The 15,522-nt window shown below is 27.0% G+C and overlaps 1 protein-coding gene across 1 annotated transcript; it reads left to right on the top strand.

Annotated features, from left to right (window-relative positions):
* Window positions 1–1,555: 1,555 nt before the first annotated feature.
* LOC127278916 (aromatic-L-amino-acid decarboxylase-like) lies at window positions 1,556–8,144 on the top strand. The gene is made up of 2 exons (XM_051300867.1): window positions 1,556–2,094; window positions 5,628–8,144. The coding sequence occupies exons 1-2, from the start codon at window positions 1,894–1,896 to the stop codon at window positions 7,083–7,085; spliced, it is 1,659 nt and encodes a 552-aa protein (XP_051156824.1). The 5' UTR covers window positions 1,556–1,893; the 3' UTR covers window positions 7,086–8,144.
* Window positions 8,145–15,522: the final 7,378 nt, after the last annotated feature.

Genomic DNA, 15,522 nt, shown 5'->3' with positions numbered 1-15,522 from the left:
ATAAAGGCAAGTAATTAAATTAATTTAAACAGGCACATGATTTATAATAAAAAATGAAAATGACTTATATGAAATATTAGAATATCAAACATAGAAAGAAAAAGAAATTTAATAAAATTCAACCGTTCGGTTCGCGGGTTCTCCATCTCATATCGGATGATATTCAAAATATCAGTTAATTATATTAAATATGTATGTATTTATTAGGATAAATTTTTTTTTTTAAAATGACAAAAATGAACAGATAAGATAAGATCAACATTAATCCACATTTAGAGCATATGATCCACATCAGGTTCATTTACCTTATATATGGAGAGTGACCATCTATGTCATAATATTTGTGTATGTACACGGGGTCGCTGCTTGAATAAAAGAGTATCGGACCAGCGCCGATATACTGTATGGGGGTAAATTCCCCCTTCTGTTTATAAATAGATATTTACTCTTCACCTACATTTACAACACTTGGTTGAAGCTTCGAACCGGTGACAGGTCACCACTCAGTATCGACAGTACCCGTAGATTTTCTATAATTCAATATTTTTCATCCACGCTTTTGTTATTATCAACAAACACGTGTCTTCTGATCTTTTACTTCCTGCAGACTTGTCTCTTTACATAATAATATAAAAGACGTATTTTTATGAATTTTGTTTTTAAAAAAATTATTTTTTCAACATTACAAAACATTTCCCCACAGCACCGAAACATAACTTTCAATAAACATTGCAATTAAATATTCCAAATATTGCAAGTAATTATTTACTAAATCAGGAAAGTTTCGGTGCTGTTGGGATTCACATAAGATATATGACATTTTTAGTAATATGGACACTGAGAAAAAAGGTTTGAGCTGACAACCAAATATTTCATTTAATATATGTGCAACTAAAATTTTTTGGTTGACACAACTAAACTTTAGTTGACATCAACCAAAGTTTGGTTGAGACTACCAAATTCTTTTTCATTTTCTTATTTAGTCGTCTGAAACAAACTTTGGTTGTTGTCAACTAAAGTTTAGTTGTGTCAACCAAAAAGTTTTAGTTGCACATATATTGAATGAAATATTTGGTTGTCAGCTCAAACCTTTTTTCTCAGTGGACCTTCCTTAGTAGAAAATTAAAAACAAAAATCAATTTCTAAATAATCATCATTATTATTAAATTAAAAATAAATTTCAATTTTTGCACTATTTTTTACATTCTCATCATAATGAAAAAATATTGGATTTGTCTATCATTTTTTTTCTTATAAAAATAATGTTACTCTTCCGTTATTCATAATATGACCCATATAAAAAGACAAATAAAAAAAAAGAAATTATTTTTTAATATAAAAAAATGTAATTGCAGATTTTTTTCCAATTAAAAAAAAAGAAGTCCTCATATATAATTTTTATCACCTTAAATTATTTAGAATTTTTTTTAGGCCTATATTAAAGATTATATTAAATTTCAGAATTTTTTTTTGCGTGGACAGAAAATATACAATCGAGCTTAAACCCGACTTGCGCTGTTCCAGCCAGCATAGTCTCTCATTGTATGTTGTTGAGGAAAGTTGCACCTGCGTTTAAACTAAGTACCGAAAGTTGAATGGAGCCGTTCAAAATCGAGCATCAATTTATTTTAAATTTAAGTGCAATTTTCAGATAGAAATCGAAAAGAAATCAATTTTGTTTTTAATGATTCGATTCAATTTTTAATAAAAAACAAAATTTTTAAAGTGAGTATGAAAATACTGATTTGTTTTTCATTAAACAAATTTCTTGTATTCGTAGGAAATTTTAGATTAAAAAAAACTTAATAAATAAAACCTTTAATTAAAAATAAACTAAAGTGATGTGTTAAATAAATAAAGAAAAAAAATTTCTAAAAATTTAGCATCGTTATCATGAATATCGAGGAGTTTCGTATTCGTGGAAAAGAAATGGTGGAATACATTTGTGAATACCTTCGAACATTAGAGGGTAAACGAGTAACAGCAAACGTCGATCCCGGTTATTTAAGGCCTCTTCTGCCCAAAGAAGCACCCCTTAAACCGGAACCATGGGAAGCAATCATGAGGGATGTAGAATGCAAAATAATGCCCGGAGTAAGTTTCTTAATTTTTGTATTGTGTACTATAATTTATAAATTTACAAAACCTCCCAAAAATTAAAAAAAAAAGAAGAAAAGAATACAAAAAATTGTAAAATAAAGAATATCAATTAAAAAATTTATTTTCAAATTGATTTTTAAATCATTTAAAAAAATTAATTGCTTTTATATTAATGATTTTCAACGGATTAAATCAAAATCATTTCAATTGACCCATAAATGTCAAAACATGAATTATTAAATATAAAATAATCTAGTTAAATATTTGCTGTAACAAAAAAATTGAATCAAATCAATTTCATTTATATTATAAGTTATATATATTAAAATATGTTCAATCTTATAAATGACTAATTACTTAAAAACTGCTAAAAAAACAAAAATACTCATTCTTTTATCAAAAGAAATTATTTTATAATCCTTCACTGTTGTGTGGTTTTAAATTGTATTACACGTGAAACCTCTACTCTAATAGCTTTTAAAGGTTTCAATATGTACTCTTCTCGATATTCCCTTTTATATTCAGAAATTCAATATTTCCCAATAAAATTCACTATCCCTACAATAGACTATAATCATTCAAATAAATACTCTATGGTTCACCAAACATTTGAGAATTTAATATAGACAAAGAATAATAATTGTTGGCCTATGTCATCTGAATGTGAAAAACAAATTTCACTAAAAAAAAAAACAAACATAAAAATAAAACGTAAAAATGAAAAAAAATTAATTTTCTAAAAATAACTAATAATAAAATTAGAAATCATTTATCCTAAACAAACATCTATATGTTGATTGTATGTCAAAATTTTTTTAATTTATGAAATTCCCTACAGATTTGTGATTAGTGATCCCAAAAACCCCCTGAGTAACAAGTTTTAAGCAAATTAAAACGGCTTTAAAATTTTTTTCCCCGCCATATTGAATTATAAAAAAAATTACATTGGATTCGTAATCACCGACCACACAAAACTCCGAGTGACGAGTTTCAAGAAAATTCGATAAATTTTTGAAATTTTGTCCGACATATTGGATCCGCCATTTTGAATTTTGAAAAACTGACATCAGATTCATAATCAGTGACCCCAAAACTTCCGAGTAACAATTTATAATCAAATCTGGTGAATTTAAAAAAAAAATTGATAAAGTGACCTTAGATTCGTAATCAGCGACCCAGAAAATCCTTGAGAAACAAGTTTCAAGTTTTTAAAACTTTCAACCGACATATTTAAACGAACATTTAGAATTTTAAAAACCTAACCTCAGGTTCATATTCAGCTTTACTCTAAAAACCATTAAGAACAACTGCAGTGTTCTTTTTTTAAACGTTCAGTTTTGCCTAGATGTAAAAAGGTTAATTTATTGGCGCCAGAATTTTCAAATACAGTGTTGTTGAAGTAATTTGATTCTCGAAGTGTTTTTAAGCACTGAAAATCGATTCCATAAAGTTTTTAGTTTTAATTTTTTCAAATTGTTTTAAACAATTTTTAATTTTCACTAAAAATGAATTTTCTAACGTTCACTACAGATTGGGTGTAAAATACCCAAATACAATTTTTGAAAACGTATAGCTTGAACATCAAGCGCAGATTGACATTGCCAAAATAATCTTACAGGTACTGTTAGGACCTCAAAATGTTCTCCCCTAAGGTCCAGACCCCCTTCATCGACATATTTAAATATACCGCTACAGGCGAAAAAATCGAGATTTAGGATGGAGTTACATGTTGATGTAAATGCAGAATGCAAAACCGAAAATAATTACAGTGAAAAGGATAGTGATATATCCCTGTCCTTTTCACTCTCATTATTTTCGGTATTACATTCTGCATTTACATCAACATGTAAATCCAACCTGATAATAGACTGTGGCTTGATTCTATGTCGCTTCTTACTTGGGTACTATCAAAATTCGCTAAGATTACACTAACCCACTTCCCAGGTGAGAATCGACAATGGGTTCTAGTTAGCTCAGGTTTGGTTGAGACTTGATCAATTTTAGCTAAGTCAATGATGGAAAAAAAGCATAGCAAAAAAGTAACACCGATTCAAGCCTGAAACTTCAATTTTGATTCAAGATTGATGTCTTAAAACTAATGACATGGATAAAATTTCGAATTGATTTCAGATTAAATACAGACAGATCAGTCCGGATTAGTCCAGATATTGTTCGAAAACAATCTGAAAATAATGCATATTAGTCAACAATCAGTCTGCATGAAAAGATAAACTTGAGATCAGTCCGGAATAGTCCGAAATTGACAAGAAAGAAATCCGCAATAATTTGATTTTAGTTAGATTAAAAAACAATCCAAATTCAATCCAGAATCAGAATTTTCAATAGAATAATCCAGAATTTGTATGTAAACTATCCGCAAAAAGTACGTAACAATCTGGATTAAATGCTGTCAAAAAACTGAATCCGACATGAGTCCGTAATAATCTTTATGTAGAAAATCCGGTATTAGTTTACAATAATCCTGATTTAATCTGGTAAAAAAATCCTAATCCGAAAATAGACTGGAAAAATTCGGTATTAATATGTACAAAATCTGCAGTCGCAGTCTAAATAAAAATCTTCATCAGAAAAGAGTCCGAATTATTCGGCAATCTATGTGTAACGAATACGGATTTAATCAAGTCTAAAATCTTAATTGAAAATCTGTTTGTAAAAAATCTGGTATTAGTCCACAACAATGATGATTTTGTATATTATAAATTCCGAATTTTTCTGGACTCATTTCGAATTAAGATGTTATATCAGATTAAAACCAGATTAAGATTGTTGCTAACTAATACCGAATTTCTTACATACAAACTTCGGATTATTCCGGACTCATTTTAGATTAAGTTTCTTAATTGACTTGAATTGTTACGGACTGATTTCATATAAGTTTTGGACTACTTCGGACTTATCTCACATTTGTTTTTCTGTCCACACTAATTTCGAAATATTTCATATTATTTTCGGACTGTTAATAAATGCAAAATTACTTCTATTGAATCCAAAATTTATCCAGCCTGTGTAATCAGTAAATCTAGAATCTGCATTCACTAGTTACGTCTGATCGAACTGACTTTGGATTAGACCTGATTAATTCCGGATTTCAGGTATTTCGAACTAATTCCAGATTAGTCCGGAAACAGTCTGGAATTTTTACCAGAGTATACCAGTCATGAAATATGATTGGGATGAGCATTGATATCTAATTTTGAAACAATGGTAGATGATGATGGTATCAACGCCGATTACAATCTGAGTTATCTAGACTAGGTGTTCAATCTAAAACCAAACCTCAATTGAGTCGCCGGAAAGTAAAACCACACATAAAATTCTGACGGCCATGTTAATTCAATGGGAGTCAGAATTTTATGTGTGGTTTTACTTTCCGGCGACTAAATTGTTAGTCTTGATTTTTCTCTCCTGGTTCCGTACCCTCAGGGTTAATACACTATTAGAACTCCTTTACAACTATATTAATTCAACTTAGACAAATAATTTCACATTTAATTTTCTGTTTTTAGATTACCCACTGGCAGCATCCGCGATTTCACGCCTACTTCCCATCCGGCAACTCGTTTCCTTCGATTCTCGGTGACATGTTGTCTGACGCAATAGGATGCATTGGATTTTCTTGGGCTGCAAGTCCAGCGTGCACAGAGCTCGAAACAATTGTCCTTGATTGGTTTGCAAAAGCAATGAATCTTCCGGCAGCATTTTTAGCCGATAATGAAGCTGGCAAAGGTGGTGGAGTTATACAGGGTTCAGCTTCCGAATGTATTCTTGTCTCGATGCTTGCAGCTCGAACACAAATAATTCGAATGCTTAAGGAACAGGATCCCAATACTGAGGATTCAGCATTTCTTCCACGTCTTGTAGCCTATTGTTCCATGGAATCCCACTCGTGTGTGGAAAAAGCAGCAATGATTAGTTTTGTGAAACTTCGAGTACTCGAGCCAGATGATAAATGTCGTCTAAGGGGTAAACGTTTGGAAACGGCGATTCGTGAAGACACATCCAATGGACTAGTGCCTTTCTTTGTCTCCACTACTTTGGGATCCACCGGTTGCTGTTCATTTGATAATCTCGTGGAAATTGGACCAGTCTGCCGTAAATATTCAGGAATTTGGTTACACGTCGATGGAGCTTACGCTGGTAGTGCTTTTATCTGTCCAGAATTAAGATCATTTATGGCCGGTATCGAGTACGCTGATTCCTTTAATACTAATCCAAATAAATGGCTTTTGGTTAATTTTGACTGTTCCTGCTTGTGGGTGAGAGATCGAGTTAAATTAACCTCGGCAATGGTCGTTGATCCACTCTATCTTCAGCACGCTAACTCTGGAGAATCGATAGATTATCGTCACTGGGGTATACCATTGAGTAGACGTTTTCGAGCTCTTAAATTATGGTTTGTCATGAGATCCTATGGAATAACAGGTTTGCAAAACTATATACGAAATCATATTAGACTGGCAAAGAGATTTGAGACCAAGATCAAGAGGGATAAAAGATTTGAGGTGGTTAATGACGTGACAGTGGGATTGGTATGTTTTCGTATGAAGGAGAATGATGAGATTAATCAGGAACTTTTGGCAAATATTAACGCCTCGGGAAAGCTACACATGATACCGTCGAGAGTAATGAATAAATATACTCTAAGATTTTGTGTTGTCAAGGAGGATGCAACGGATTATGATATTGATTTTGCAGTGGACGTTATTCAGGAACATGCAGCCGAAGTATTGGTGGCTCACTATGAAGCTGATGAAGAATTCTTGGCCAAGAGTCCCAAGAGTCCAGCTCCATTGGACAAGAAACTTGTTAGAAAATTCAGTTTCACAAGAAGTGTATCAAGAGCTGCTTATAGACGATCAATGTCGAAAACGAGCCTTCACGATGGAGCTACACCAATTATGGTTGTGGAAGATCATCGACCAGTCGAGACCATTGAAGAGGATGTATTTTGTGATAGTCGGTAGACCGAGCTTCAGCTCACGGTACCAAAAAAAAGAAATCAATTATTTTCGATGCCGTGAGCTGAGGCCCCCGACAACCGGAAAACGAACAAAATCCCAGGACCCTCAGGGCCATTTGCAGGACAATCTGAGGTCCTAATTTAATAATCAAGTCCCACAAACTTGATTATAGAATCGAAAATATTGTTCGTCCGGTTAAATATGAGTGTTTGATAGAAAATTGAACTAAAAAAGTGTGAACTACTTGAGTGTAGTTGGAAGTGTTTTTGGGGAAAGTTATAAAAAGTGATAAGAATTGATAAGTCGTGACGGGGCAACTTCAAGTGTACAAAAAATTTTTAAATTTAAGTAATAACTAAAAGCTCTCATAACTGATTGTGAGCTAAAAAAACAGTTCTATAATAATTTAAGAATTAAAACACTGTCGTAGTGTAGAAATTAAAAGTCAGAAATTCATAAAATTTCAAAAAAAAAAAATGTTTAAAAATCGAATAAGTAAAAAAAGATTAAAAATTTCTTAATATTAAAAAAAAATTGTAGACGATTTTGTAAGTAATAATTTAGAAGCAATTTTCCTATTCAAAATAATTAGAAGGAATTTTTTTTTTTTCGCGTTCTCAATGCTCAAGCAAAATATTTTCCTATTTTGTTTATAAGATGTTGTTTCATGTGCCAAAGAAAAAATTTATTTCTTTTAACTTTCGCTTGAAAAAAAAAATTATTTTATTTGTGAGAATTATATAGTTCATATTTTAGAAGTAAACTTAATTTTAGAACGTAACTTATTGTAAAAGTAACAAAAAAAAATTGTTGTTTATGAAAAAAAATCTTTCGATTGCAATTGTATAATTTTTGTATAAAGAAAAAAAAATACCAACATAGCTCTTGAGAAAAAAAAGAGGTATCGAAGTTTGCAACACGTGTTCTAAAAATAATGCAAAAGAGGAAGAAAAGCGCGTAGATTATCTACTAACAATTTATCGAGGAATATTACGAATATGTATAAATTGTATGTCACGTTCAATAAAAAAAAAAATTTATAAATATAATAATAATACTTAAAAATGAATTGTAGAAGTAGTAACGAAATTTTTTATTAAATTAAAAATTCTATACCATATTTTTATTTAAATATTTTTTATATCCAATTTTAATTTTTCATTAATTGTTTTTAGCTCATTTTGAAATTAACTACTTTTTACAGAAAAAAATCCAAACTTTCTTTTGAGCTTATTTTTTAAAAAAAATGTCAATAAACTATTTATTTCGGTTAAAAATTTTTGTTTTCCTCGTCTTTTTTAATAAATTACTTACAGTTTTTTCAAATTAAAAATTTACACACAATAGATTTGTATTAGAAAAAATTTGTATTTTATAGTTTTCGCTAGGGTAAAATGCAACGCGATTCGAGTCAAAACACATTTGAAATAGAAAATTCAACTTTTCTATTGTAGAAAATCAATTATTTAAGACTTATGAAACTAAAAGCTTATGTTATTTAGATATATTAAAAAAAGATTTAACTTTATAAAAATCGATTATTTAAACAAATATGAGAAATTAAAACTAATACCGTAATTTTCTATTGCGGCGCGTTTGCATCAGTTTCGGTGCATCAATTACGGTGACCAAAACTACGTGTATTTTGAAGATATTTTGCCCACCGTAATTGAAGCCAATGGAAATCTTAAAAATGTTTCAATTACGGCGAGGGAAAAACTTTTATCTCAAATAATTAAATTAATAATTGTTTAAATGTGCATCTTTATTAATAATTGTATCAAAAATAGATTAAAATAATTTTTTCAGGCCTCGGATCGACTTTAAGGAACAAAAAAAGTCGTTTATGTTGATTTCTATTCAAAAAAGTCGAAAAATTTAATTGGTTAATGAATATTTTACTCTAAATAACTAATGTTATTTGATATTACAGGGTTTCTACAAATCATGGAAATCATGGAAATGTCATGGAAATTAATTTTGGATCATGGAATCATGGAAATCTCATGGAATTTCTAATCATATCATGTAATTTTTTCAATTCCATGATCTAAAACTCGAATTTACACGTTCGTTAAAAATGACCGATTTTCAGTATTTTAATTTGTCATAATTTATGTTCACAGTAAGTTTTGCAGTATCATGGAAATTTTATCATTTATCACCTAGAAATCATGGAATATCGCGAAGAGAAATTTGTAGAAACCCTGTTCTAAATTCATTTTATTAATTCTGTAAGGAGAATAATTCTATAATGAATATTATCAAGAAAATTTATTTCGAATATTTCAGAAACGAACTAATTGTAAGAAAAATTTTCAAAATTTTACTTAAGTAAGACAAATTTCTAAAAAAAATTCTTAAAGTTCTATTTTTATAATTTTTTTAAAGTCTGATTTAATCAATTTATTCGAATTAAAAATTTTAGTTTTGATGGTCAAAAAAATTTTTAGGCAATACTTAACAAGTTTTACAGATTTTTTAAAAAAAAATTTTTTAAAATAATAATAATTTGGAAGAGTTAAAGTTGAAATTTTTAGAAATAATTGAATTTCAAAAGGATTTGGTTAATTTTCAGACAATAATTAAATTTTACAGAACTAAATATAATTTATCAAATAATTTTAGATAACATTTTTTTAAAAGTAATTGGATTTTCAAAGATTTAGAATTTTGATTTTTGAAATTAATTGAACTTCAAGTGATTTTTAATTTAAAATTTTTGATGATACAGATGCAGACAAAAATACAATAATTTGAAAACTATTAAATTAAAAACTAGTTTCAGATAGTTGAATTTTCGAAAAATATTATAAAAATCATTAAAAATCCTTTAATTTCAGGAGAGTTATTATTGAAATTGTTAAATTTCAAAAAATTTTAGATGGAAAATTTTAAAAGCTTTTAAATTGAAATTTTTAAAAATAATTGAATTTTAAAAGATTGTGTTAAATTTCAGATAATAATTATAATTCAATTTTCGAAGAATATTATAAAAATCGCTAAAAATAATTGAAATTTTTGCAAATAATTATATTTCAAGTGATTTTGAATTAAAAATTTATGGTAATTTTATTTGCTGTTTTTCTTAAAATTTTAAACAATTATTAAATTAAACATAAAAATTTTAATTGAAAAATAGTTTAAGATAATTTAAATTTGTGAAGAATTTCATTAAAATTATTAAAAATAATTAATTTAGTGAAGAATTTTAGTTAAAAATTTGTTAAATAATTGAAATAAAGAAGATCTAAAGAAGATATGCATTATATACTAAATAAACGTATTTTGTTTAAATTTTTTCTTTAAATGTTTAAAAAGTCATATTTTATTAAAATAAGTCGAAAAAAATCGTATTTTTGCAAAAAAGTCGGGAAAAGCCGAAAAAGTCATATGATCCGAGGCCTGGAAATCTTAAAAATGTTTTAATTACGGCAAGGGGAAAAATTTGATCTCATATAATTAAATTAAAAATTGTTTAAATGTGCATCTTTATTATTAATTGTAACAAAAACAGATTAAAATAATTTTTTTAAATCATTTTGCAACAGTTATATTAAATATAATAGTAATAATAGTTATTTTTTATGAACGCGCCGTAATTGACGCACTCGCCGTAATTGTACACTTACCCTATTTTTTGTAAAAAAAATTATTTTTCAATTTCAAATTATAGACAAAAATATTAATTTTTTAATCTGAAATTAAAATAGTTACCAAACCAAAGAATTTCTACGAATTGTTTATTGACGTGTAATTAAATGTAAAAGTATCATAAATAATAAGTTAAAAAATTAAATTAAATCAATAAATTTTATAAGAGAATAATTAATTTATTCATATATATACATTATATAATAATGGAATGGATATTTTTATTTTACGAAAAGTTACCTAAGGGGCCATTCATTAGTTACGTAAGGACGATTTTGGCTAATTTTAACCCCCCCTACCCTCATGTAAGGATACATAAGATTTTTCGGACCCCCCCCTCCCCCTTCTTACGTAAGTTTTTAACAATATTAATGTAATTAAAAAATTAATTACATCAATACAAATGAAAAATACTAGGCAAAATCTTACGTAAGATTAGCTTCTACCCCCCACCCCCCACGTAAGACCATGTAGAGATTTTATATACCCCCCCTCCCCCTAAGGACCCTTACGTAATTAATGAATGGCCCCTAATTAAGAATTATAATTATGGTTAACTTTGAAATACGATTAAATAATATTAAATACATATGAATGAACTAGAATATGTAAACAATAAGGAGTACAAGTTCAACCGAACAAGCAAGGAATATATCGCTTGTTATAATAGTATATAATTTTGACGACGTATAAAAATAATATTGTAATTACATGTAAATTTTGAATTGTAGTTGAAATTATCAACCCATTGAGTTCACATCTGCAATTACTGCTTTTAAGTTATTTATTTCTGTTTGCGCTTCTTCTAATTTTCTTTTTAATTTTTCGTTTTCCTCCATAAGAGCAGAAATTTTTAAATCCCTATCTCTTACATCTGTATTGTGGACGTCATACTGTAAAAAGATTGAAAATGAATTTTTGTAGATATTATACATTTTTCTCTGTTGAAAAAAAATATTTTTTCTGTATCAATTTACCTGAGTGGCTACTGTCTTTTGCAGACTGTATTTGGGAGGCTTGTACGGAACAACTTTCGCTTCAATTCCTTATTCTTTCTACAATTACAAAATTTCGAATTAATTAATGATACTAATAATTAACATCAATTTATATGTTTAATCAAATACGTACATTGCTGAAAGCACGCTCCAAGCACAAAATATCCGTCTCCCTGGTCGTTTGCGCGATTGCAGCTTTTATTCTTTTCTAAAATCATTTATTCATGCCTAAAGTCAATTTATTTTTTAAATATAATAATTAAAAAAATAGATTTATTTTTATCGTACCTTCAATGCATCTTTAGCTGACATTGTATTTTTAGTCATTTTTGGTGGCTCGTTTTCTCCATCTTCTTCTGTTGTCCACAATTCTTGACCAAGAGACTTAGAAGTAGTTTGAGATTCATCGAATTGTGAAGCCATCTATAGAATATTGGGTTAAATATTATTTTTATTACTTACCATTTAAAAGTTGATAGAATATAATTAAATATTATTAAATTACATTTCATTTTTTAATTAAAAAATTTTAAAATTAAAGTTTAAAAAAATTACTTTCACTAATTGTATGAGTCAAGAATTTTAAGCAACGTTAAGCTAAACAAAAACAGGGCACATGAATTTCCCATAAAAATCATTAATTAACATTTTTATTTTAATATATTTTATTAGAAATAATTATTTTTTAGACGAATTTTCAATTTTTGTATTAAAATTTCACAGATTTTCTTTTTATACGAATTTTTTACATAAGAAAATTTTTAGTTGCTGAATTTTTGTTTGTCATATTTTTTATTTTACTGTCATTTAATTTACATGACTTTTTATTTAACGGAATTTTAATTTAAGCTAATTTTACTTTAATAGAATTCTCATTTAATCGAATTTTATGTGATTCAAATTTTTAAATGAAAAAAATTCTAATACACCGAATTTTTAAGATATCGAATTTTCATTTGTTCGAACAAAAAGACGATAGAAAGATTTTGGCACAATTTTTGAAAATTCATCAATTAGAAATTATTAAGAAAATCGTGATTGGTCAATTTTTAAAAAATTGCGTCGAAATCTTTCTATCGACTTTTTGCTTGAATATTTATAAATTCAGAGAAATGAAAATCCGGCCTCTTGAAAATTTTATCAATTAAAAATTCGTACAAATATAAATTTGGATAAATTTAAAATTCGGTGAATTGAAATTACTGTCATTTAAGAATTCGAATCACATAAAATTCCATTGAATGAGAATTCTGCTTAATTAAAATTCGATTAAATAAAAAGCCATGTAAAGAAAATGACTATAAAATAATATTTCTGCCAAACAAAAATTCGTTAGATAAAAATTGGTATAAAGGAAATTTTGTCAAATGTTAATTCAAAAAATGAAAATTTGTCTAAAAAATAATTATTTCTATACTAAAATTTTTTAAAATGAAAGGGGCCATCCATAAAGCATGTGATGCTTTAGGGGGTAGGGGGGGGTTAGCAAAATATCACACTACATGTTAATCGTAAATGGAAAAAGCATCACAAGGGGGAGGGGGGGGGGGTTAAAATATTGAAAAAATGTATCACATACTTTTAATTAATTCATTCTATTCCGAGATTAAAATTTTTTAATTAAACACTTAAAAAAACTTCAATTGTTTATAACTCAGAATATTTTAGTGTTTTTAAAAAATCTTTTCAACAGTTTAATAAACTCATAATAACGTGTTCATTTCATTTATTATCAAATGAATGAAATAAAATCAAAAATTTGCTCTTACACTTCTAGAGTGTCTAACAAAACTGCTACACTGTAAAAAAAGGAGTTGAATTTCAACTCCCTAGAGGATGCTATAAAAGTTCCACCCTTTTGGAGTTGAAGCGAAGGGAGTTAATGCTTTACGAGTTAATTTTTATGCCTAGGGAGTTGGTTGTAAGGAGTTAATTTAATTATTAATTCTCTTTTTGAGTTGATTTTTAACTCCCAGTAACGTTAACTCCGTAATTTTTTTTACAGTGTAGGAAAAAAATTCCCTGACTTTTTCTGACTTAATTACACTAAAAAATTTTTATTTTGATCAAATAAAATTTATTTTGATACAATTAAATCATTTACTTATAAATAAATAATGTTTCGTAAAAAATAAAATATTTTACTGAAATAAATAAACTAATTGGAGACGTATAAATATTCTCAAATTCTTTTATAAATTAAAGAGAATTTATGTCAAGAAAAATTTCACAAAGACAATTTTTTTTAAAAGAATTGTTATTTTAGTAAATTTTGATTTATCAAAATATTTACTTAACAGAATTATCATTGAATAAATCCACAATTAACAAAATTTCTATTTAACAAAATTCTTAATTAACAAAGTTTTTATTAAAGAAAATTTTAATTCCAACTAATTCTTATTTAACAGAATTCTCATTTAAGAAAATTTTTACTTAGTTCTTTTTTTGTCAATTTTTATAGACATAAATTTCGTTAAATTGAAATTATATTAATTTAAAATTTTTTAAAAATATTAGAAAAAATACTTTGTAAGAGTTCTGCTGAATAGAAATTTTTTTTAAATTGAATTTTAGTTAAATGTAAATTTTTCGATATGAAAATTTTGCATAATATAAAATCCACTTTAAACAATTTTGCTAAATAAAAATTCGATAATTAAATATTCGACGCCGTAAAAATTTTTATAAGTTAAATGTCGGTATTAGCATTAAATAATAAATTATTCGTATTAATGAATAATTTACTTTATTTGAAGTTGAACCGATAAAATAAAATTGTATTAAATAATTTTTATTTATATTAAAAAACCAAATATTTCACTGAAAAAAATTAATTAATTGTTATCCAAGTTTAAAAAATCATTTACTAGATTCAATAAATAGTAGTAAATAATTATTTACTTAATGAATATAAGATATATCACATGCTTAATAATAATTGAGTGTGAAGGGCAACTTTTTAATTTGCATTTGCTTATTAGGAAAAAAGTAAAAAAAAATTTTGATACTAATAGTTACTTTAATTTATTTATAAACAATTCCAGAAAATTAAAGAAATTCCCTGACTTTTCCCTGACTGTTAGACACCCTAACTTCGGGAATTTTTACCCATAAATAAGAATGTGTATTTTCAAATTATAGCACCTTAACATTTTACCCTGAAATTCATTCCCGCATGTACTACTTGAGTCATCACAACCACTGATATCTATTTTTATCGACAAATATCAGAAACCTACTTTATCCACCGCATGATCAACTTTCTTTTAAAAAAAAATTAGAATTTCTCCCAATAAATTAAAAATTAAAATAAACTAGGTGTTCATTTCATTACCATTTATAAATATTGGTAAAATGTAAATTTAAAATACTTCAATCGATTCGTTTTCATCACAGGAATACAATTTTGACAAGAATTTATTAAAATTTCTATATAAGAAAAAGTTATTTCAAAAAATACAAAAAACGATTTTTTTCAAAAATTCAAAAAAATGATTTAATTTAAAGATTTCAATAAAATATAAACTTTATATAGGTTAATCGACTCGTTTTAATGCAAGAAATAAGTTTTTTTACCAAACAAAATTAAATTTACAAAGAAAAAAATATTTTGAAAAATTTTTTTTTTTAATTTTGAAAAAATTGTAAAAAATAAAATGCTGTGAATATATTCGGAAATCCTGGTATCAGATTTTAGGTATTAATGATTACAATAAACATACAAAATTTCAGGACAATCCGTTAAAAAGTTTCTGAAATAATTTGGAAAGTGAAAATTTAATAAA

Source organism: Leptopilina boulardi, unplaced genomic scaffold, assembly GCF_019393585.1.
Source record: "Leptopilina boulardi isolate dan_hultmark-lab unplaced genomic scaffold, ZJU_Lbou_2.1 LbouV2_213, whole genome shotgun sequence".
In the NCBI taxonomy this organism is placed as follows: Eukaryota; Metazoa; Arthropoda; class Insecta; order Hymenoptera; family Figitidae; genus Leptopilina; species Leptopilina boulardi.
This window is presented reverse-complemented; position numbering and strand designations above follow the sequence as displayed.